This window comes from Mizuhopecten yessoensis, unplaced genomic scaffold (genome assembly GCF_002113885.1).
Source record: "Mizuhopecten yessoensis strain PY_sf001 unplaced genomic scaffold, ASM211388v2 scaffold4301_1, whole genome shotgun sequence".
Lineage (NCBI taxonomy): Eukaryota > Metazoa > Mollusca > Bivalvia > Pectinida > Pectinidae > Mizuhopecten > Mizuhopecten yessoensis.
In genome coordinates this window covers 536412-561079 of record NW_018405476.1, presented here as the reverse complement: position 1 = coordinate 561079, position 24668 = coordinate 536412, and the positions used below count along the sequence as shown (strand labels likewise).

At 37.0% G+C, this 24668-nt stretch overlaps 2 protein-coding genes across 4 annotated transcripts in view; both read right to left on the bottom strand.

Annotated features, from left to right (window-relative positions):
- Window positions 1–281: 281 nt before the first annotated feature.
- LOC110448778 (DNA-directed RNA polymerase II subunit RPB1-like) lies at window positions 282–3414 on the bottom strand. Its single transcript, XM_021495207.1, has 3 exons — window positions 3291–3414; window positions 1891–2520; window positions 282–973 (listed from the first exon to the last, which is right to left on the bottom strand). Exons 1-3 carry the CDS (start codon window positions 3412–3414, stop codon window positions 282–284), a joined length of 1446 nt encoding a protein of 481 aa, XP_021350882.1.
- Window positions 3415–4041: 627 nt separating this feature from the next.
- LOC110448787 (aminopeptidase O-like) overlaps window positions 4042–24668 on the bottom strand; it is a 50003-nt gene continuing 29376 nt past the window's right edge. For all 3 annotated transcript variants that reach the window (XM_021495224.1, XM_021495221.1, XM_021495223.1), the window contains exons 9-16: window positions 23180–23287; window positions 18985–19025; window positions 18746–18809; window positions 13203–13262; window positions 10421–10501; window positions 9691–9807; window positions 8781–8867; window positions 4042–4227 (exon numbers count right to left, since the gene is read on the bottom strand). In XM_021495224.1, the coding sequence (XP_021350899.1) occupies window positions 4084–4227; window positions 8781–8867; window positions 9691–9807; window positions 10421–10501; window positions 13203–13262; window positions 18746–18809; window positions 18985–19025; window positions 23180–23287 (702 nt within the window). In that variant the 3' untranslated portion in view covers window positions 4042–4083. The remainder of the gene's footprint in view (window positions 4228–8780; window positions 8868–9690; window positions 9808–10420; window positions 10502–13202; window positions 13263–18745; window positions 18810–18984; window positions 19026–23179; window positions 23288–24668) is intronic.

Below are 24668 nucleotides of genomic sequence, written 5' to 3'. Positions count from 1 at the left end.
GTTAATAACGCCTTTGGAGGAGGTATGCTTCGGGGAGGATTTGTTAATAACGTTTTTGGAGGAGTCATACTTCGGGGGGGATTTGTTAATAATGTCTTTGGAGGAGTCATACTTCAGGGAGGATTTATTAATAACGTCTTTGGAGGAGTCATACTTCGAGGAGGATTTGTTAATAACGCCTTTGGAGGAGTCATACTTCGGGGAGGATTTGTTAATAACGCCTTTGGTGGAGGCATGCTTCGGGGAGGATTTGTTAATAACGTTTTTGGAGGAGTCATACTTCAGGGAGGATTTGTTAATAAGTCATTGGAGGAGTTATACTTCGGGGAGGATTTGTTAATAACGCCTTTGGAGGAGGCATGCTTCGGGTAGGATTTATTAATAACGTTTTTGGAGGAGTCATACTTCAGGGATGATTTATTAATAACGTCTTTGGAGGAGTCATACTTCGGGGAGGATTTGTTAATAACGTTTTTGGAAGAGTCATACTTCGGGTAGGATTTGTTAATAACGCCTTCGGAGGAGTCATACTTCGGGTACGATTTGTTAATAACGCCTTCGGAGGAGTCATACATCGAGAAGGATGTGTTAACGCATTTGGAGGAGGCATGCTTCGGGTAGGATTTGTTAATAACGTTTTTTGAGGAGTCATACTTCAGGGAGGATTTGTTAATAACGTTTTTGGAGGAGTCATACTTCGGGTAGGATTTGTTAATAACGCCTTTGGAGGAGTCATACTTCGGGGAGGATTTGTTAATAACGCCTTTGGAGGAGGCATGCTTCGGGGAGGATTTGTTAATAACGTTTTTGGAGGAGTCATACTTCAGGGAGGATTTGTTAATAACGCCTTTGGAGGAGTCATACTTCAGGGAGGATTTGTTAATAACGCCTTTGGAGGAGGCATGCTTCGGGTAGGATTTGTTAATAACGTTTTTTGAGGAGTCATACTTCAGGGAGGATTTGTTAATAACGCCTTTGGAGGAGTCATACTTCAGGGAGGATTTATGAATAACGTCTTAGGAGGAGTCTACTTCAGGGAGGATTTGTTAATAACGTCTTTGGAAGAGTCATACTTCAGGGAGGATTTATGAATAACGTCTTAGGAGGAGTCATACTTCGGGTAGGATTTGTTAATAACGCCTTCGGAGGAGTCATACTTCGGGTACGATTTGTTAATAACGCCTTCGGAGGAGTCATACATCGAGAAGGATGTGTTAACGCATTTGGAGGAGGCATGCTTCGGGTAGGATTTGTTAATAACGTTTTTTGAGGAGTCATACTTCAGGGAGGATTTGTTAATAACGTTTTTGGAGGAGTCATACTTCGGGTAGGATTTGTTAATAACGCCTTTGGAGGAGTCATACTTCGGGGAGGATTTGTTAATAACGCCTTTGGAGGAGGCATGCTTCGGGGAGGATTTGTTAATAACGTTTTTGGAGGAGTCATACTTCAGGGAGGATTTGTTAATAACGCATTGGAGGAGTTATACTTCGGGGAGGATTTGTTAATAACGCCTTTGGAGGAGGCATGCTTCGGGTAGGATTTGTTAATAACGTTTTTGGAGGAGTCATACTTCAGGGAGGATTTGTTAATAACGTCTTTGGAGGAGTCATACTTCAGGGAGGATTTATGAATAACGTCTTAGGAGGAGTCTACTTCGGGGAGGATTTGTTAAAAACACCTTTGGAGGAGTCATACTTCGGGGAGGATTTGTTAATAACGTATTTTGAGGATTCATACTTCGGGGAGGATTTGTTAAAAACACCTTTGGAGGAGTCATACTTCGGGGAGGATTTGTTAATAACGTCTTTGGAGGAATCATACTTCAGGGAGGATTTATTAATAACGTCTTAGGAGGAGTCTACTTCGGGGAGGATTTGTTAAAAACACCTTTGGAGGAGTCATACTTCGGGGAGGATTTGTTAATAACGTATTTTGAGGATTCATACTTCGGGGAGGATTTGTTAAAAACACCTTTGGAGGAGTCATACTTCGGGGAGGATTTGTTAATAACGCCTTCGGAGGAGTCATACTTCGAGGAGGATTTGTTAATAACGCCTTTGGAGGAGGCATGCTTCGGGTAGGATTTGTTAATAACGTTTTTTGAGGAGTCATACTTCAGGGAGGATTTGTTAATAACGCCTTTGGAGGAGTCATACTTCAGGGAGGATTTGTTAATAACGCCTTTGGAGGAGGCATGCTTCGGGTAGGATTTGTTAATAACGTTTTTTGAGGAGTCATACTTCAGGGAGGATTTGTTAATAACGCCTTTGGAGGAGTCATACTTCAGGGAGGATTTGTTAATAACGCCTTTGGAGGAGGCATGCTTCGGGTAGGATTTGTTAATAACGTTTTTTGAGGAGTCATACTTCAGGGAGGATTTGTTAATAACGCCTTTGGAGGAGTCATACTTCAGGGAGGATTTGTTAATAACGCCTTTGGAGGAGGCATGCTTCGGGTAGGATTTGTTAATAACGTTTTTTGAGGAGTCATACTTCAGGGAGGATTTGTTAATAACGTCTTTGGAAGAGTCATACTTCAGGGAGGATTTATGAATAACGTCTTAGGAGGAGTCTACTTCAGGGAGGATTTGTTAATAACGTCTTTGGAAGAGTCATACTTCAGGGAGGATTTATGAATAACGTCTTAGGAGGAGTCATACTTCGGGTAGGATTTGTTAATAACGCCTTCGGAGGAGTCATACTTCGAGGAGGATTTGTTAATAACGCCTTTGGAGGAGGCATGCTTCGGGTAGGATTTGTTAATAACGTTTTTTGAGGAGTCATACTTCAGGGAGGATTTGTTAATAACGCCTTTGGAGGAGTCATACTTCAGGGAGGATTTGTTAATAACGCCTTTGGAGGAGGCATGCTTCGGGTAGGATTTGTTAATAACGTTTTTGGAGGAGTCATACTTCAGGGAGGATTTATGAATAACGTCTTTGGAGGAATCTTCTTCGGGGAGGATTTGTTAATAACACCTATGGAGGAGACATACATCAGGGAGGATTTGTTAATAACGTTTTTGGAGGAGTCATACTTCGGGGAGGATTTGTTAATAACGTATTTAGAGGAGTCATACTTCAGGGATGATTTATTAATAACGTCTTTGGAAGAGTCATACTTCAGGGAGGATTTATGAATAACGTCTTAGGAGGAGTCTACTTCGGGGAGGATTTGTTAAAAACACCTTTGTAGGAGTCATACTTCGGGGAGGATTTGTTAATAACGTATTTTGAGGAGTCATACTTCGGGTAGGATTTGTTAAAAACACCTTTGGAGGAGACATACTTCGGGGAGGATTTGTTAATAATGTCTTTGGAGAAGTCATACTTCGGGGAGGATTTGTTAATAACGCCTTCGGAGGAGTCATACTTCGAGGAGGATTTGTTAATAACGCCTTTGGAGGAGGCATGCTTCGGGTAGGATTTGTTAATAACGTTTTTTGAGGAGTCATACTTCAGGGAGGATTTGTTAATAACGCCTTTGGAGGAGGCATGCTTCGGGTAGAATTTGTTAATAACGTTTTTGGAGGAGTCATACTTAACGTCTTTGGAGGAATCTTCTTCGGGGAGGATTTGTTAATAACACCTATGGAGGAGACATACTTCAGGGAGGATTTGTTAATAACGTTTTTGGAGGAGTCATACTTCGGGGAGGATTTGTTAATAACGTATTTAGAGGAGTCATACTTCAGGGATGATTTATTAATAACGTCTTTGGAGGAGTCATACTTCGGGGAGGATTTGTTTATAACGTTTTTGGAGGAGGCATGCCTCGGGGATGATTTGTTAATAACGTTTTTCGAGGAGTCGTACTTCGGTGATGATTTGTTAACGTTTTTGTCATAGATATTCAAAAGGAACTTATCAGTGCCTCAATACAACGATGTTTACAACACTAGCTCTTGTGGAACATCACTCAGATTTGTAAATATGTAATCGTTAACACTTCCTGAAGTTAACTTGTGAGCAATGTCCTGTATTCAGAGATTTCTGTCGGTTCTGCTAGAAAAGCTATAATCCGTGACATGAAGATATAGCACTCAAGATGAAACACAGATCTACGTCAGTAATCGTTTTTATTAACCATATAGCATAGCTCGTACAGATTTAAGCGGGTCAGGTTCCATGTCGGTGTTTAGTTGTTCGAATACCTCCATTGCCAGCAATTTCTGTTCTTTGTCTCTTGATATCATAAGTTCTCCGTATAGATAAACTCCCATCGCCTGAAACAGACAAATAACAATGGAGATTACATTTGTTTAAACTGAAAGCATTACATACGCACGCACCTACAACTTAAAGTTATGATGTTTTAAATGGTATGGTAATAACAGCGTGTTTTTTTTTTTTTTTTTTTTTTTTTATCTATTCCATTATTTGTAGTTGAAATCTCTCTTGTCCCTCCCTTCCAAAACGAACAATACCACTTGTTCGGTAAGATTAAACATCCGAAATGATTGCAAACATAATGGAGAACATTTCAGTACCATACGTAATTGAAAATTTTGCCTATTCAAACTAGTTTACTGATGTCTTTGTAATGTCTGAGAAAGACAATTGTTGCTCAACCACATCTTTACATTTAAAAGGAGACATCTCGAATATTTAAACTTAAAAAACGTTAAATTTAATACTGATTCACAAAAATGAACCTAATGTATCTTAGAGGCGACTGAGGTTGTGCGTATTTGTATAGCTGTATAATATGTCGCCCTTGTTTTGGTCAAATATATTCCGATTATAAGGGGAAATTCAGAAAATGTCTGACTTAAAATATATTTCAACACAAGTCACATGGGTCTTGAACCTTGACGTGCTACTGTTCTTATTATGTTTTTGTCTTCAAAATACGTCAAGAATATCTTTGTTGAATTTTAAATTGAGAAATAGAAACACTTCCTTGTGTGAATGGGACCCCTTGAAGATCACCTATACTATATTAGTGTCATCAATATGCCTTTAAAACGCAAAACTATGACACTTTTAAATAGATATGAATCTTTTACATCTGAGAACTTTTCAGAGGGTATTTGCATAAATACATGTAGCTGTTTTGGTTCAATGAATTCAAAGAAAAGCAGTTTATTGACAAACCAGAGATTCCTAATTTGGCGCCTAAGAGTTTTATATATTGATATTGAAAGTCGTCATGCAGGTTAAGATATGTTATCTTGTATCATGAAAAAAATACCTGCTATATCTAATCTTGAGATATACTAGTATGTCGGTCGACATTTTGGTTTATCTCTGCTGCGCGCCTTATAACAATATACGTAATTCGGTATTTTACAGAGCTATACCCTGTTTTAACTATCAAAAAGCGTAATAGCTAAAGACGGATATGTTGGCGACATTTCGTTTGACTGTTTTAAGGTTGGCAATCAAGGTGTGGACCCGCAAAATACCTAAATGAAAGCTCAACCAAAACTACCGCTAACCGGAAGTTGGTTCAATAAGGTGTACTTTCCGAAAAGCCTGTTTCTAAACGTATCATCCATCTGTTTTGTTTCTTATTCCAATGCAGTCTTATTTGGAATTTTAACTCTCGATATACCTGACGGTGCTTAATATACTTAATGACTGAAATGAATCCGAACATGTTCATTGATCTTTCTAAATAGCATTTGAAGTTTGCATTGTTAATTCGATTTTTTTTTGCTTAGGGGTTTGTTTTATCAAATTATGACGCAACAAAACATGAATTGATCTTCTGCCCTCATTGCAAATCCTGGAACCTCTTTTTTTTTACCCATACATGTTTTGTTTTCTAATTTGCGTTGTCTCTCTTGACATCTCTGGTTATCCCGATGTAGTAGAATGACATTTAGATAAAATGTAACAATCACATTAAAAAGGCAATTATTTGTTCAGACTCTCTATCTGTCCTTCAGAGTTTACAGTTACGAGATCCTAAAAACACACTCGTACAAAACCTTGCTCTTCGAATATCTCGTATCTTAAAAAAGTCTAAAAATAACTTCCGACATGGATTCCGAGCCATGTCGGAAATAAAGGCAACGAATTTGCTGACAGGGAAGCAAAAAATGAATTGAATCTCGAACAAACAAATATCAAACTACCATACACAGATTTTAAACCTACTATTCGTACAGCCATTCAAAATGAATGGCAGAAACGCTGGTCTCTCGAGACCACCAACAAACTTTTTAAAATACAACCGAAACTTAAAACATCTATTCCCAGTCGGAAAGATCGTAGAGAGGAAGTTGTCCTCGCTCGGCTCCGTACTGGGCACACATATCCTACTCATTCGTACCTTTTAAAACGAGAAGATCTACCTTCATGCCACGCATGTGACACTCCATTTACAGTGGAACATTTTTTAATAGAATGTTCCGATTTTAAACACATTCGTGATAACTACTTTCGAGTTCCGGAAATGAAAACTCTTTTCAGTTCCGTGGACTCGAAGGCATTATTTAACTATTTGAAAGACATCGGTCTATTTTATAGACTCTGATGTCTTTTAACCCACCTTACCCCTTTTGACGTTATATATATATCACATATTCCATATCATCTATTCGTTATCTCTTTTATTATTTTAACCCCCTTTTTATTTTTTATTATCTACACATACAATGCGAATGCTTCTAAAATGAACCATTTTATCTGATTTTATCTTCGCTACTCACATGTTTGTTAAAAAAAATAAGATAAATAAATAAAACACCATGGCCCTAAATGACCACAGCCGTGGATGGGCCGTTAAACATAAACAAACTAACAAACAATCACATCCACAGTAAAATTCAGCAAGTCCTAAAATCTCATATTGGTCCTGAACGTCAGAGAGAAATCAGGAGAAGATTACCCTTGTAAAAAAATCCGTAATTTGAAATGAAAATCGAGAAACTTAGATAAAAATGAACAAGAGTACCGCGGTGCGGAACAATATACGCCCGTCGAATGCCATATAGTGTTATATACTTTCTTACATTGAGATACGAATTGCATCATTCTAAGAGTGGTAAGCTGTGATGCTATAACGCTACAACACTCACCTTTCACAACTAAGTTAATGTTTATTTTTTTAACTTAAATGTGAAAAGGCATGGGAAAACCTACCTCTAGATTTTCTAGTTCTCCATAACATTACACTTGAAAACCCCTCTGTGCTATTTATGTTGTTTATAACTTGTTCCATAATTGCAATTATTGTTGTAAAACAACTTAAGGCATGGCAAGTGATACAGACCCTTCATTATTCACCTTTGATCAATACAAAACAAATGATGCCAAAGGAAGTTTGACGAAGTCGCTAGATAGCTAACAATGACTTACAAAATATAGTAAATGGTAACCTTGTTATTGATCCTAGATGTCATAGCCCTTCAAGATGTTTTAAGTTCAATCAAAATACCTCAAGGAATGAAGACATTTGAGCACTTTTCTATGAATCTTATGTTTTCTTTACATGCATGTACCAGTACATGAAAATAGTTGAAGCTGAACAGTGGAAATTAAAGCCAAATGCTCACATTGAAGACTCAAAATCTACTTTTAAGGGACCTTGTTTATATTTTATTGAATACAGGTAATCAGAGGTTAGTCTCCAACTCATTAAACACAAGCTGACTTCATGATTAAATCAAATAGATCGATTGGAAAATGTTGGAGAAGATCGCTAGACAAAAATCAATTACTGAAATAAACAAAGGGCAAAAACTTTTGCAAAACTTTTCGTGGAAACACAACAACATCTCATGATTATTTAGCCTACTAAGTTTCAAAGAAATCCATCAAAAAATGTAGGAGTCGAATCAACAAATTCTTTTAAGGGAGTCACAACTTCATATCATGATTATAATGTATACAAAGTTTCAAAAGAGATCCATTGAAAAAAGTAGGAGGAGATTGCCAGACAAACAAAAGTTTAAGCCGGATGGACGGACGGACGGACGACGCCGTACCATAATACTCCCGTCAAATTTGACGGGCGTATAAAAAAGGAAAACATTAAACTTTTGTTTCATCGACGATACCTGTGCTTTATATCTATATTAAATGATAGTAATGTCACATTCTGCAATTGTGAACCAGGGTAGAGACAACGAAACCTCAAGACAGACTAATGAGAATAACCAAAAGCATTGATCCTCACGTGCACAGAAATAGAATAGTTCTCAATTATATCATGATGGCAAACATCAACCTTTTCACATGCTACTCACCAACCACCATCTTTCAAAACCCTGTGTAACGTGTGTTTGTCCGCAGTGGACATTTGTCACAGACATCATTATATTAATTCAAAGCAAGCTCATGAATACCGAAATAAAATAAAATCAAGAAATGAATAATCAACGTAGGGAAATAGAAAGCGTCACGCTTATCGTACAGCAATACATTACAGGCCGTCTATGTTCGTCATGTAGTAAGTAATGATAGAGGCAACGGCTGATGTATAATCAATTGAAGTTCAAGTGGATATAAACGATCGAGGAGGTGAATAAATTATCTTGTGATTGAAAGAAAGAAAGAATATCATCGATATGTCTGAATGCGAAATGGAAGGACTAAGCAAGGTTTTTACTACCAGTCCAGTCCTCTTCAATATATTCAACAAAATATACATTTTGCCATAAGCATTTGACATGTAACACGGAAATCTCATTTGGAGCAATCTTGTGAATAAATGAAAGCACCAAAGACGAGGAAGCCTGAATGTTACTCTCAGGAAAGGGAAAGTTCCAATTTGAAATATTTTATTCTTTACCTATGCTTATTATGGGGTAAGTATACATCAACTTACCTGATGACGGACAAGGAAATGTCTTATATCTCCGTAATATTTTCTCAACTTGTGTTGAATAACGAGTTCACACCATCGATGCTGAATCTGCAACAATCCCGAAATTTAAATAATTCCTACTTCCTATTGTTGTAGTAAATCGTTAAACCAACAATATGTCGCAATCATTTTTTTACCGAAATAACAAAATTAACAGGATGAATATAACTTCTTTCGATATCAATATAAATATAAGGTATAAGTTGTCTTTTTTGATTGAGCGTTTTGGGCAATTTTAGCAGCAGACATCTGTTCATTCGTTTACAATAGTAGACCTATTACGATGTGCAATGTTTCTTCATAACAACACGAAGACTGTTTAAATTGAAGGCTTAATCAGACAAGAAAAAATCATTTTAACTTTACAATTTTAATTCTAGGATATAATACATCATACAACACAGCTTAACGCAAGTCGTAACGGAGAAGAGCTACCGTCGCCGCCGGGAAAGCCACATTTATGTCTCATCGTCGTGACATCCGTCGCAGGCGAGATATAAAACAAAGTAAGTGGGCGATCGTAAAGATATAACCTCCTCAACTGGTCAAGTGTGAACTAGGACCATTTAACCTTGATTGATGACAATTAAACTCTTATCAGGTGTACAACTCAATTTTACTATATAATTGAGTAAATATAAACTTAATTTCTGGAAGTGGTAATAATATGGTAATTTTGTTTAAAAGTCATTAAGGATGGGAACGTATAGAGCCCACATATGCACGTAATGACAAAGCGATGATCCTTTTATCAATTTTCCTAAAAGGGCATAAAACATTTCGCCTCAGATATTTATAAAGAGATCATAATCTCTGTTAAATTGGCTGATTTATCATAAGCGTATTACTGTAAAAAGCAGAGTACTCATACCTCTGCATTTTGCCTGGTTATGCTGTGGAGTGTTCCGAGATCATGGATAATGTCCTTAGACAGTTTACGTGCATGTAGTAGTTCCTCCATGAGCAGGGTGATCTGAATCGCATCCATCTTAAGGAAAAGTAATTAAAATAGTATTTCTACACTATAAAACAAAACAAAAGATAAAATTATACCTTTATACAGAGCTGACAGTTTATTTAAGAACACGAATTAAAAGATACACAGTAAGTGTACTTCGGTGACAATGAAAACACTTTATTATTTAACCCAATAGCCAGTTAATCAGATAAGCAATACAATTAAACAAATTTGCTTTATTACTGTACAAGATATCAATTTGCCGAAAAGCATCCATTGCACTGTAAAACCAAACTCAAACAAATTAACCAAGTCCAGTTAAGATATGTTTTGCCCCTTAACCCTTTCACCCCTAGATAACTTTAGTAGACTCTACCATATATTGATCTGGAGGAGTCCATTATGGTCTACAGTGGTGAAATGGTTAAATATGAAAATATGGTTCAGCACATTGCTAATACTCCATATGAACATTGACACACACATTTCTCCGACTAGGCGAGTTAAACATACACTGCCGGGATAATTACCATGCATATATAATCATTATGACATCGAGGGCGTTATCCTCTTACTTCCAATCTTCAGATTTAAACAAGCTTTCTTTCCATTTCTTGGAAGAGTTAAAAACTACAGAACTTACTTTCAGTAAGCATTTTCTCTTCTGTTGCCATTGTTTTCTTGAACCCTTCCAATGCCTTGATAGGTCGGCTAGAGTTTCAACCTGAATCAAAGCAATTCAGACAAAGGTATGCAATAACTTAGCGAGATAAACGCACTTTAAATCATTTTTTAACTTGTAATAAGCATCTAATATGGATCCCGAACTGTTATTATACACGGTGGTAACCTTTTAAGCTGCAATATGGGCTCAACTTGGTTAAAGGATATATGTGGAGGTGGACTTTCAGTTTCAAGGTTGGACATAACCTCAGGTATCCGGAACGTTAGTAACGTTGGGAAGCATTTTACAGTCACCTTTCCCGTTTCTGCTTATTTCTTCAGGTTGTAAAACACTTCAGGTGTGGATTTCTATTTCAAAGAAACTGTAGTATCCCTGATGAGTTGTTTAAGTAGAATCAGTCAAGACTTACTCTATTTGGCTTGCAACATTAACTTCCTACATTTTACACAGGCTTTTCCTTGTCGTATACCTTGTGATTATTTATGATGCAAAACCACAATTATTGACAGAATCAAGTTGAACATACCTACGTTGAAAAACTATCAAGCAGCAGTTTTCAAACCTTCCTGAATACGGTCAACTTTTTTCTACTTTCTATGTCAAAATACGAAATTTCGGAAGACCTAAGCGATAATGATAGCTGACAGTGGGTAAGAATAAGCTTTAACACATACTGAAGGACTATTCCTATCAATATTTATATTTTACACAGGCTTTTCCTTTTTCCTTGTCGCATACCTTGCGATTATTTATTATTCAAAATCACAATGATTGACAGCATCTACGTTGCAGTCCAAAACGGCAAGTTTCCAAACCTTCATGAAAGCGCCTAGCATGTTCTCTACTTTTTTTTGCATCAAAGTACGAGATTTTGGAAAACAGCATTGATTCTTGACCAGACCTAAGGGATAATGATGGCTGACAGTGGGTAAAAGGTATCAAGAGATCCTGAAGGACTGTTCCTATTAATACCTTGTGTGTGTGCATAAAACTATTGCACTGTGTATCGCACAGGAAACCAATGTAAGAAATGTAGAACTGTTCGGATATGTTTCGAGCGCACTTCAAACTGATAATTTAGAAACAAATCGTCACTTTCACACACATGTCGCACATGGATCGAAAGATCTATTCATTATGCACTAGGTGGTATCAATAACATGTTTCAAAGATCATTGCGAAAAGTATTTTCCAACGTTTTCTATACCAACCCATGTTTTTAATGGAAGTTAGGCCATGAGCAATGTCACATGACTTGACGAGATCTCGCGTTACCGAAGGTATTTCCCAACGGTATGACATAGGCCGGCGAGATTTGAGTCACGCGGCATTAGAAGGCGGGGCTATCAAAACAAGAGGCCCATGGGCCTTAACGGTCACCTGAGTCTACAGTATTATTTTTGTTGTTGAAATATGTACCAATTTGAGTAAAAAATAGTATAATGTTAACTTAACTTTGTCAGGACCATGAGCTGATCATTCCTAGACCAATTTTAAGTGAGATCGGCCTATTAGAATTTGGTAGCAAAATAGCGGCCATGGCAGCTAAATTGTATTTCTGATTGACCCGAAAAATAACAACACTTTGTCAGGACCAAGAGCTGATCATTCCTACAAAGTTTCAGTTCAATCGGCCTAGCAGAACTTGACTTTAAGTTTGAAATAGTTTTTCAAAATGGCGGCCGTGGCGGCCATATTGGATTTCTGAACGACCCGAAAAATAACAACATATTGTCAGGACCATGAGTCTATCATTCCTACAAACTTTAAGTTCAATCGGTCCAGCAGAACTTGACTTTAAGTTTGAAATAGTTTTTCAAAATGGCGGCCGTGGCGGGCATATTGGATTTCTGAAAGACCCGAAAAATAACAACACCTTGTCAGGACCATGAGGCGACCATTCCTACCAACTTTCAGTTCAATCGGCCCAGCAGAACTTAACTTTAAGTTTGAAATAGGATTTCAAAATAGCGGCCGTGGCGGCCATATTGGGTTTCTGATCGACCCGGAAAATAACAACACTTTGTCAGGACTATGAGGCGATCATTCCTACCATCTTTCACTTCAATCGGCCCGGCAGAACTTAACTTTAAGTTTGAAATAGGATTTCAAAATAGCGGCCGTGGCGGCCATAGTGGATTTCTGATCGACCCAAAAAATAACAACACTTTGTCAGGACCAAGAGCTGATCATTCCTACAAAGTTTCAGTTCAATCGGCCCAACAGAACTTGACTTTAAGTTTGAAATGCAAAATGTTAACGGACGACGGACGACGACGGACGAAAACGGATAGCAATAGGTCACTTGAGCTAAAGCTCAGGTGACCTAAAAACTAGAGTAAAACAGAGAAAGTTTGAAAAAATATGTTTTCAGTGAATGTATTTGTTGTTTGAGGCATGTTATGTATGTTCATCTCGTGCATAATGAATAGATCTTTCGGAGTTCTGACGTTAATCGACGACAGACCGATATGAAAAAAGTCGATAAAACGTCAGAATAATTCGGACTACAAGCCGAGCTGCAGTACTTAGAGGTCTTCACAGACGACTTGATGTTTCAAAGATAGCTTACACGATTGATTTAGCAATCATCGGTATTATTTAGTACTTTAAGCACCATATTTACGTCATTTTAATTTAATTTAGCACAAACAGAACTCCTACAAATAAAAAAAATCTATTTTCATTTCATTCGAACAGTTAAACCATATATTCCATTATATAAGTAAACACAACATACCTCATCATGCACTCGGCTTGCAAGACTATTCTCCTTATGTAGTTGGAAGTTCTGTAGATGCTGTAACAATAGTAATGGTATGTAACAGGAATTACGATATTGCCGTGCCCTTCTTTACATAACAATGTCCCTGTACCACTGCTTTATCTATCTGACATATTGCAATATTCATATCAAGTAAATGTTCTCCCTGTTCAAAATGCGTTATTCCACAACATGTATGCAGAGACATCTTCAATGAAAGGCTGAGTCTTAAATTGGTCTGTTCTGTTTGACATTCTCGATTATGTAGCTTTGGACCCAGGGAAACCTCAACAAACTTGATTGGGGTTCATCTCAAGTTTTCAACATCAAACTTCCTTCCTTGCTAATCTGTTTGCCTTACGTACATTGATTTACTTATATATTTTCAGTATTGGCCTTAATCATATTAACTGAATAAATACATTTGATAATTACCATTTGTGTCTCTATTTTGTGATAATATACGTATATGTATTACATCATTTATTTTGGCTTACCCTAAATGCTAGACTTTTTCAGGCTATATTGTTAACATGGAAAAAGAGGCAACACAAACATTTATGCGTCGCACACCGCCGTTATGTTTTGCACGATATTTTGGCGAGTGAATTTAAAACGTCACAAAGATGTTCAATTAATTCTTCTTGGATTTTGACGGTCCGACTTTGATTTTGCATTGACATTATTTAATAAAAATAAAGTTTTAAAATAGGAAGACATTGGGATTATCAAACGAACCATTCAAATTGTTGTGGGCTATCACAGAAAGCATCACCATTAACATATGTCTTAATTCAGGAAGACATGGCAAGGAAGGGAGCATCACTACTTGACTACCTCTTGGAAACACACCCAATATATACTGTCATGATGCATGTCACATTAACATGATACTCACTGTAAAATGCTTTAAACAAGAGGCCCAATGGGCCTGCATCACTCACCTGGTATTAATTTCACAGTTGTAACCTTAAAAGTGAACTAAAATAAAGTCATAGGCAAAATATCAGTGTTTTGACTTAAAGTCACTCAGAAGAACCTGTAAAACGATTTAAACACATTTGACCCCAGTGACCTTGAAAGTCAAACATGGACATTGAGTTGAACAAACTCTATAGCCCTTCATCCCAGAATACAACTTGCCAAATATCACCACCCTATACATTTTGTTTATTGAGAAGATGACATTTAAAGATTTATGCACTATGGATCAGATGTGACCATGGAAGTGTGTCAAGGTCATTCACATGAACAAGCAATACCCTAGATGCTTTAGTTATTCAGAAGAAGTCTTTGAAAAATTTCAATATATTTGACCCCTGTGACCTTGAATATGGGCAAAGGTCATTCATTTTAACAAACTTTATAGCCCTTTATCCCTGCATGATACTGGCCGAAATACCATCATCCTGGTCCTTTTGTTTATTCATACATTGACTCCTGTGACATTGAATATCGGCCTAGGTTATCCATTAAAACAAATTTAAAGCCCTTTATCCCAGCATCACAGCTTATGGCCAAATATTACCCTAGACTTTTTGGTAATTCAGAAGAATTCGTTTTAAAGCGTTTTTAAGACAAATTATCCCTGTGACCTTGAATATGTGTAAAGGTTATTCATTTGAACAAACTTGGTACATGTAGTACCTCACCCCAGCATGTTATTGGCCATATCTGACCCCTGTGACCTTTGCCCATTTGTACATGCGTGGGAGCCCTTCATCCCAGCATGATACTAACCAAATATCATCAGCCTGGGGCTCTTTGTTATTCAGAAGAAGTTGTTTGAAGTATAAAGGTGACGCATGACAGACGACGAACGCAGCACCATGGCGTAAGCTCACTTGGCCCTTCGTGCTAGGTGAGCTAAACAAGAGGCCCATGGGCCTTAACGGTCACTTGAGTTATGTAAAAACTGATGTTATCGATGTTGCCAAATGAAAAAGAAATAATTTTCTAACAAAGGTAACTTGAACTACATGTAATGCAAAAGTAGTGTGAAATAAGACCTGCGTAGTAAATGTACTATGTACAAATAGTGGTTCTGTCAGTCAGCTGAATTTTGGTAAAGCACCTTAAGACCCTTCCATCTATGAAGAGTACTTGATTCTACCATACCTACATCTTGAGAAGATTTTTGAAATTTCAGTCAATTTGACCATTGTTGGCCCCACCCATCAGCCCCTGGGGGTCAGTCAGGGCTGATATGTGCAAACCATCAAACTGCTATCCAATACTGATAATGCTAACCAAGTTTGAATTAATTCCAATGGAAATTAAACAAATGCATGTCCAAAATGTGATTTCCCTATATAACCTATAGTAAAGTTTACCCCCTCCCCAGGGGGAAATGTGAGACCCCATGGTCATGAAATTCACAATTTTAGTAATTCAAAGCATCTTAGACCCTTCCATCTATGAAGAGTATTTGATTCTACCATATCTGGATCTTGAGAAGAAGATTTTTTAAATTTTTAGTAAATTCAAACCTTTTTTGGCCCCACCCCTCAGGCCCCTGGGGGCTGGGGACCATATAATTCACAATTTTGGTTGACCTTTGGCCAGGGAAGGTTTCGCAAAATTTCATTCAAATTGGTTCAGGGGTTTTGAAGAAATGTAAATTCTTTACGGATGCACGACGCACGATGCCGGACAAAAGGATATTGCAATAGGTCACTTGAGACTTTGTCTCAGGTGACTTAAAAACTAGAGGTTTGTTTTTGTGAACGAAAGCGTACGTCTCCCCTTATTAGCCAAATTACATGTTTGATTTGCAAGGGAAGTGGAAAGAATATACAGTCAAATCATTCAAATCAAAGAAACGGTCTGCAAATGAGATATGATGTGGAAAGTAAAAATATCATAAAGTTTTAAAAGTTACAACTGCAAAAAGGACTTATTAGATGATGATTTAGGTGATGCAGATGTACTGCATGATCATTAAGAATTTTTTAATAATGCAACTGAAACGTTTTGGTTTATTTGACCTTTGATCTTAAGGTCAAGGTTACAATGGTATACCGACAGCGCACAACAAATCGTCTTTATATGATGCATGTAAACCGCAAGCTGTATCAAGATGTATTTATCGGATTAGAAATTACGTCCCGGAAAATAAATTCCCCCCAAAATAAGTTCTGCTTATTTGACCTTAGACATTAAAGTCACTATCACAGTGACCTAATAACAGTGCACTGTACATCCGTCTGTTGGAGATGCAGTTATACTGCAAGATTCATCAAGATACCTTTAATGGATTAAAATTTACGGCTTAAACAAGAAATTATTAAAGAACCAGAAGAACCGGAACAGCCGGAAGATCTTTCTAAGGGAAGACATAAATCAGATACAAGAACAATCACAGCAATGACAATGTTAATTACACTGGCTTGCATTTTCCTTCTTTTTTTCTATAAATGTGCAAGTACCATTCTTCAAACTAGCATCAACTCACTTTATCACATGTTATTTTGAACAATAGTGTTGCTTATTTATTTTTTTAGCAATAGTTGCAATCAAAGATAAAGTTAGCTAGTTTCAACATCTGCACTTTGATAGGACAATTTTAAATGAAGTGATATCAAGTGATTTCCTAGTTACAAGGTGTTTATCAAAATGGTGTTTATTTATCCTAATGAGTGCATGATATATTGAATATGGCTATTAGGTCCAGCTTGAATTTCTAGATTTACGTTTTCAAGCACACTAAAAGTCGAGAAATCATCGAAGTTTTATAGCACGTATAGTTTGGTATTTACATCAGTTGGAAGCAGTCACAATGTGACTGATATGCCAAGGTACCTTTTCTTGCTCTCTAAAATATATATAGTTGTTTTTCCAATCTTCAATCGATTTAGTTATTATCTCTTAAATACTTCATATCAAGTTTGCTGTCTTTTTTTCTGTGGTCATTTGGATGGACTTTTAACTGCAGATTTATAAAGTGCGTGCTCGCAGCCCACAGGAGGCGAGTAAGAATAAATATTGATTACTTACTAGAATGTTTATGAATGTCTTGTAATTAGTTTCACAGGAGTTGTCATGTGACAGACTCTGACCATTACCACAGGCTGTTGATTACTTATACAATTCGCTAATACCTATCAGAAGATTTTAGAGAGGCAAAAACAAATTTAAATTCATTAAATAATTGTTCATGGACGATGAAGACAAGTCAATCGCGAGTCACCTGAATGACTTGGGTAAACCTAAAAATAATGTGATGAAAAATAATCTATCACGTCAGTCAATTACTTTTTGTAATCAACGTGAATAAAAATTACAATAAAAGTCAGTTTTAATTGTGACACATGTGAGCTGAACAATTAACATTGGCCATGTAAACCATTTCCTGATGTTAATTAGTGACGCCTGAGGTTTATTTTTCCGAACTCAACAAGAAGATCTAGCGTTACAAATTTGTCTTGTCGACAATGTCAACTGTGGAGCGTTTCAGTGGTGAGTTTTCAAAATCATTAGTGTACAAGGCTAAAGAACAATTTAATTAGGTATCATGTTAAATAAAGTGTTAAATAATTAAAGTGTAAGTCCATGATTATAACAAACGTTCTTTTAAATATTCCTAAAAATATCCTTCTGCACCAAGAATCAGGTCTACAAGATGTCAATAGCTAGCAATTTTGTCCGCTCCTACTGAGTCATTAATTTTCAGTTACGTAGGTAGATAAAGATCATCATATGTGTACAGGGCATTAGTACACAAATCTGCCTGATTATGCTGTGGATTTCAACTTCACTAACAATTTATACAAATGTCCGTCCCCTTGGCCCAAGGATGCTCCTGACCAAATGAGGATAAAATTCCTTAATTTCTACAGTAGAATAAGGATTTTAAAGGTTTTATCTCTATTTCCCCTATCGGGCCCCACCTCTCTGCCCCCAGGGGGGGCCAAACCCACCGTTTAAACAAAATTGACTCCCCTTGGCCTAAGGATGCTCCAGATCAAATTTAGTCTAAATCTACTGGGACATTCATGACAAGTAGTGTATTAAAGGAAAAGTTGACGGACGCTGCGCCATGGCATAATTATATAAGCTCACTTGCCCTTCGGCCAAGTGAGCTCATAATCTTGATCAATCTTGATGAAAATAAATAGTATCTAAATTTGGATCAGTGAAAGGCTGCGGCAGTCAAGTTTCATGGCTCATCAAAGAAAACCAAGAATTAGAAGACCTTGTAAGGAAAACCGGAAAAAAGACGAGAAGAGTAAAAAGAAGATTGATTTACCCCGTGACTCAATAACAAAGAAACAAAACAATAATGATAATACACTACCCGACTTACATATGTAACCTTCACATGATAATGTTAGTGGATTACAATTTAATACTGTACGTTGCCTTACCTTAAAGCTTGTTGATTCAAACGTCTTCAGGCATTTTTAAAACTTGTTGTTAACCAAAGACTAGAAGAAACTGTTTGTGAAGAATACAACCTTCCCCATAAAATGTAAATACAAACCATTCCCTGTATCTAATAATGTATATGTTTGATTTACCTTGGGTATGCCAGGCCAGTCCAACCACTCACTGCAGATTACAGCTTCAGTGATATCTTGTTCTCTACAAATATAATCTTTAAAACTATAAAACAATGGAAACATTGAATTGTAATGAATCCACAGTAATAGCTAGGATATTGTCCATACACGTTAGTAATTGCGTGTTATTTATTATCATAATACATACAATTACCCGATCGCCATAATGCCACTTATAACTTAAAAACAATACTCACTGTAATTCTGTACAGCTTTTCAGAAAAAACGACAACACATCCTGAAAGTTAAAATGTAAGGAATGGTATTATTTCCTAAGGTAATCATGATCAGTGCACTTGTCATTTATGTTAATTACCAGTATAACCATGACTACACCCCTTATGACATTAGCCTGCTTGCGTACGACCAACATAACTGAAGACCCCCTTTTCCCTTTTCGTTACCTGTTCCTCGAAATGCCCTGACTGACTTATTCTCAAACTCCTGGACATTATAGTGAATGCATTATAATGTACATTGTATATGTCACGCAGAATTCTTTAACTACTTAAAATGCCACATGAGATAATAATTATTATATTGAAGATACTAGCAATTAATCAATAAACCAGAGATCCCAGAGGGTTCTTGGCGCCCACCAATGTACCATCTTTATGAGTTCTTTCTCAGAAGGATCTTGGCACCCACCAATGTACCATCTTTATGAGTTCTTTGTCAGAGGGATCTTGGTGCCCACCAGTGTACCATCTTTATGAGTTCTTTCTCAGAAGGCTCTTGGCACCCACCAATGTACCAGCTTTATGAGTTCTTTGTCAGAGGGATCTTGGCGCCCACCAATGTACCATATTTATGAGTTTTTTGTCAGAGGGATCTTGGCAACCACCAATGTACCATCTTTATGAGTTCTTTGTCAGAGGGATCTTGGCACGGCACCAATGTACCATCTTTATGAGTTCTTTGTCAGAGGGATCTTGGCACGGCACCAATGTACCATCTTTATGAGTTCTTTGTCAGAGGGATCTTGGCGCCCCCCAATGTACCATCTTCATGAGTTCTTTGTCAGAGGGTTCTTGGCGCCCACCAATTTACCATCTTTATGAGTTCTTTGTCAGAGGGTTCTTGGCGCCCACCAATTTACCATCTTTATGAGCTCTTTGTCAGAGGGATCTTGGCGCACACCAATGTACCATCTTCATGAGTTCTTTGTCAGTGCGATCTTTTCTTTTCTTTCCTCTAATCTGTTTGATCGAGTCATGTCAACAGTAAATGCACCTTAAGGTAACTTTTGATCTAAACTTAATACTGATGTGTATGAAAGCCAATCTTCAAAGTGAGTTTGTCATTTCACATAGTACTAGTTACTAGTACAGTACTTAATGTAAAAACAATAGAATCAATCATTTCAATATAAGAACGATCTGTTTAGTTCTAACTTTAGCCATTTTGTTTTTATGATCATTCTCAAAATATAACATGCACAACAAGGGATCAAGGGGAATCTACATATCAAATTTGAGAAAGATCCCTCAACTGAGAAATAGTACTAACAAACCTTCAAATTCAAAAATCGAAGATGGCTGTCGGTCGGCAATTTTGTTTATGTGATCAGTTTCAAAAGTAAACATGAACAATAAAGGATAGAGGGGAACCTGCATATAGAATTTGAGAAAAAAACCTCCAGTACTCCTACGGAAATAGCACTTAACAAACCTCAAATGTCACAATCAAAGATCTGTTTATCAGATCAGTCTCATACCAAGGGGAACCTACATACAAAAATTAAGAAAGATCTCTCCTGTACTTCCAAAGAAATAGCTATAACAAACTTAATTTCACTGTCAAAAACGAAGATGGCTGCCTGTCGGTCATTTTGTTTATCTGATCAGTCTCAAAAGTTGGCCTGCACAATGAGGGACCAAGGAAAACCTGCACATCAAACTTGGGAAAGATCCCTCCAGAACTTCCTGAGACATAGCGATAACAAACAAACCTTTAATGTCACAATCCAAGATGGTGGTCTGTTGGCCATTTTGTTTCTCTGATCATTCTCAAAATTAAACATGCACTACTATAGACCTAGGGGAGCCTACAAAACAAACTTGGGAAAGATACCTCCAGTACTTCCCGAGAAAAAGTGATAACAAACCTTTAATGTTACAATCTAAGATGGTGGCCTATCGGCCATTTTGTTTATCCGATCAGTCCCAAAAGTTAACCTGCACAACGATCGAGGGACCAAGGGGAATCTACATATAAAATTTGAGAAAGATCCCTCTGGTACTTCCTGAGAAATAGTGATAACAAACCATCACTATCAAAATCCAAGTTGGCTGCCTGTTGGCCATGCTGTTTATCCGATCAGTCTCAAAAGTTGCCCTGCACAACAAGGGACCAAGGGGAACCTACATATATAAATTTGAGAAAGATCCCTCTGGTACTTTCTGAGAAAGAGTGATAACAAACTTTCACTATCAAAATCCAAGATGGCTGCCTGTTGGCCATGGTGTTTATCCGATCAGTCTCAAAAGTTGCCCTGCACAACTAGGGACCAAGGGGACCTCACATATAAAATTTGAGAGAGATCCATATGGTACTTCCTGAGAAATAGTGATAACAAGAATTGTTTAAGGACGGAAGACGGACAACAGACGAAATGAAAGATATACATGTAGCCGAGTCAATACACAAATTCTGAACTAAAAGCTGACACGAAAGAAACAGAGGGTTCACCTACAGAAAAGTCAAGACACCCCCAGAAAATCTGAGTTAACACCCACAGAAGATAAAAGAAACAAGCAAATTCATTGAATTTATATCCCCCGCTTTCAGGACATATTGTAGGTTAACATTATTGAGGTTAGGTTTAAACATGTGAGTATCGTGCTGTTGAGACATAATGTATAGCTTGAAACTTGAAGAAAAAAAAGAAGCCCTATACCTCATTGATCATCTGTAAATATGCACAAATCAGATCGGTTGGCAGACTTAGCATGAGTCGGATGTGCATACGGAATTTGGTTGAAACATCTGAACAATATCTACAGCAATTATATATCACATGAAAACCGAAGAGTGCCACAGGTGGGCAACACAAACATTGTTATCAAGTTTGAAGGAAATCAAGGGGCCATAACTCCGCCAAACTGGTCATCAAACTAGGCCGAGCCCTTAAGTCATTTAACCCTGTGACCAAGTTTGAAAAAAATCGGTTTATATTTGTTGTAATTATTGCATTGAAACGAAGCGTGACAGACAGACCGACAGACAGACAAACCCAAATTAATATCCCCCGTTTCCGTGAAAGCGGGGGATATAAATCATACATACACAGTGCACATCACACAAAAACTCCACCCCCCAAAGTAAACCAAAGATGGTGGTGATTGTAATTGTTCGGAATGAGTGGCAGCTAGATTGTCTGCCATCAAATCCAGGAAAATATTTAGGTCACTAATAACATAATGTTACACAATTTACAAGTCTTGTTTCGTCCTCCTTATATAGCTTAGCTTCTGTTGTTTAGTTTTTTTAGTTGTAGTATAGTTTCTGTTGTGGTTTAATTTTTACTGGAATAATCCCGGAAAGTTGGAAATAAATTAAAAAACAGCAACCCTTAATTAACCTACAAAAGGTGATTATTTGTACAGCTACCTAACGCATACAATGTACGACGTAAATAACTTAAATGTAAGAAAGACTTTTGAAATATTGGCTACTTTTAATTATCTGAATAACGCGCAATATTCATACAACATTTGCTGATGATGTCCGGTTACAACATACAAAGACTTTCTGATGCTTACTGTCACGTTCCAAATGCTAGGCACCTTCAGTCGTAAACTTTAACCCAGCTCACTAGTAACTATATATACTTATACAGTATGGTTCCCAGAAGTAGGAACTTACACGATTAAAGGACAGATATCTCAAACATATTTCCCTTATTCGTGACACAAGGAAATTTCAAACGCATAAAAATAAATTTAATGCGTTGTTCCGCTTTGGTTTTTATGGTTGGTAGAAATGATATGGATTTCGACTATCATCAGTAAACAAAGGACACAGCGCACAAAGTCACAATTGAATGTTACAACATGAACAGGATTATTAAATTCAAAATTGGTAATAAAATGGAATGAAAAAAATTGTACTTCAAAAAGTTTTAATAGAGTATCATGGTATTTCCATGGGTTGAGTTTCAAACAGTTACCAATATCATGTCACATCTATCTCTACTTTTTAGTTACCATGATTTACAGAAAATAAACGTGAGTGGGGAAAACAATCATATAAGCATGTAAGTATTCTGCGAATGTCTGGGATTTCAAGCCAACTTAGCATCTTTATTCAAACAGTACTCAGATATAGTGTGAACATAGATATATGTAATACAAGCACATAGAAGGTACACCCAAATGGTTACTAGCATACCTGAGATGAGACAAGCCTCCCATTGAACTGTTGCACATACTTTTTCATCACACAAAGAAACGGATTTCTTCCAGCTTTCCTTTCGAGGTATCTCAGAAGAAAATAGCCCTTCAAAACACAATGTTTAATATAATTATAATTACAACACATGTTGAAGATGTTATATAATATTCATTCCACCTGTAGCAGTCTATAGTGTCCTTGGTTTCAATTTCAGGTGTGTGTATACGAATGGTGAATGAATGTCTTAATTGTTATTTAAAGAAAGCCATCGTCGCATATCTGAAAGCGAAACTGAAAGACATGACAAGGATTTTGTTTCCAGTCTTATAAGCTCTTCAAACAATTTAGACTCAAATCAGAAACAACATAACCGTCCAGAAGATCGGAATACTTACAGATTGCTGAAAAGTATGGCTCTGTTAACCGATCATTCTCACGACTTCATTCCTAATATACTCATTTTGGCCTTTGTTTGATTTTATCAAAACATACTCAAAAAAAATCATATTGTTATTTTGTCCATTAGTACGGTGCGCGGTTTCGTACGTGTTTTAGGCCCACTGTATCTGTAACTTACTTTTAGAGGTGCAATCATCTGTGTGTGTGTTATGTTTATCTTTCAAGACACAAAGTGGTAGCTGACTCTGCTGGTGGAGTTTTTCTGTAACCTTATTGCCATAGTTTATTCTTTTGGGTAGTGGCACAGTTCATAATATACCCACTTTACTTTTGACATTAATATATTGAGGGGGTTCAAGCACTTGCCCCTGTGTTTGTCCAACTTGTTGGCCACTAGCAACACCTATTAGTCGTAGAAGGACCAAACAGCTGTAGGATGCAGTGCAATTCACTTTTTTGGAAACTGCATCTATTACAAATTTTAAAGGTGTAATCTTTCCGGATGCAAAAGTACCCCAATCACTGTTTTCTGGTTTTTTCTTCTGTTACTCTATAAACCTATTGCTTCAAAGCCGTACAACTACAAGCAAACGCTGTAACAGCTGAATGAACAAGACCTTTGAGCACCTCCTGTCATCATGTTCTTGGTTTACATCTCCATACAGCTACGGTTCAGCTGATCACATATCAACTGACCACCTCAATCTTATTCATAATGTTAACAAAAAGCATGCTGATTTAAATTCGCTTTCAAGGGTCCATCATTCCGTACAGAATAAGCAGCTTGAAATCTAAAACGGAAACAAATTGAAGCCTTCATTTTAGCACGGAATTAGATTATCTATTAGTCTGGGGTTCTACATTCTTTTCTATAGACAAAATACTAGCTGAAATCATTATGTCAGTTAGCAAATAATTATGATAATTATTACGCCTGTGCACATACACTCAGAATTAATCATTTATATAACTCATCTATCCTTTAAAATAATTACAGGTGTGAATAACAGGAAATGGTGGGTGGATTGTTTTCTTATTGGTGTAACAAAAGCACCAAACAGGTGTGATACAAACAGGTAGAAGTGAG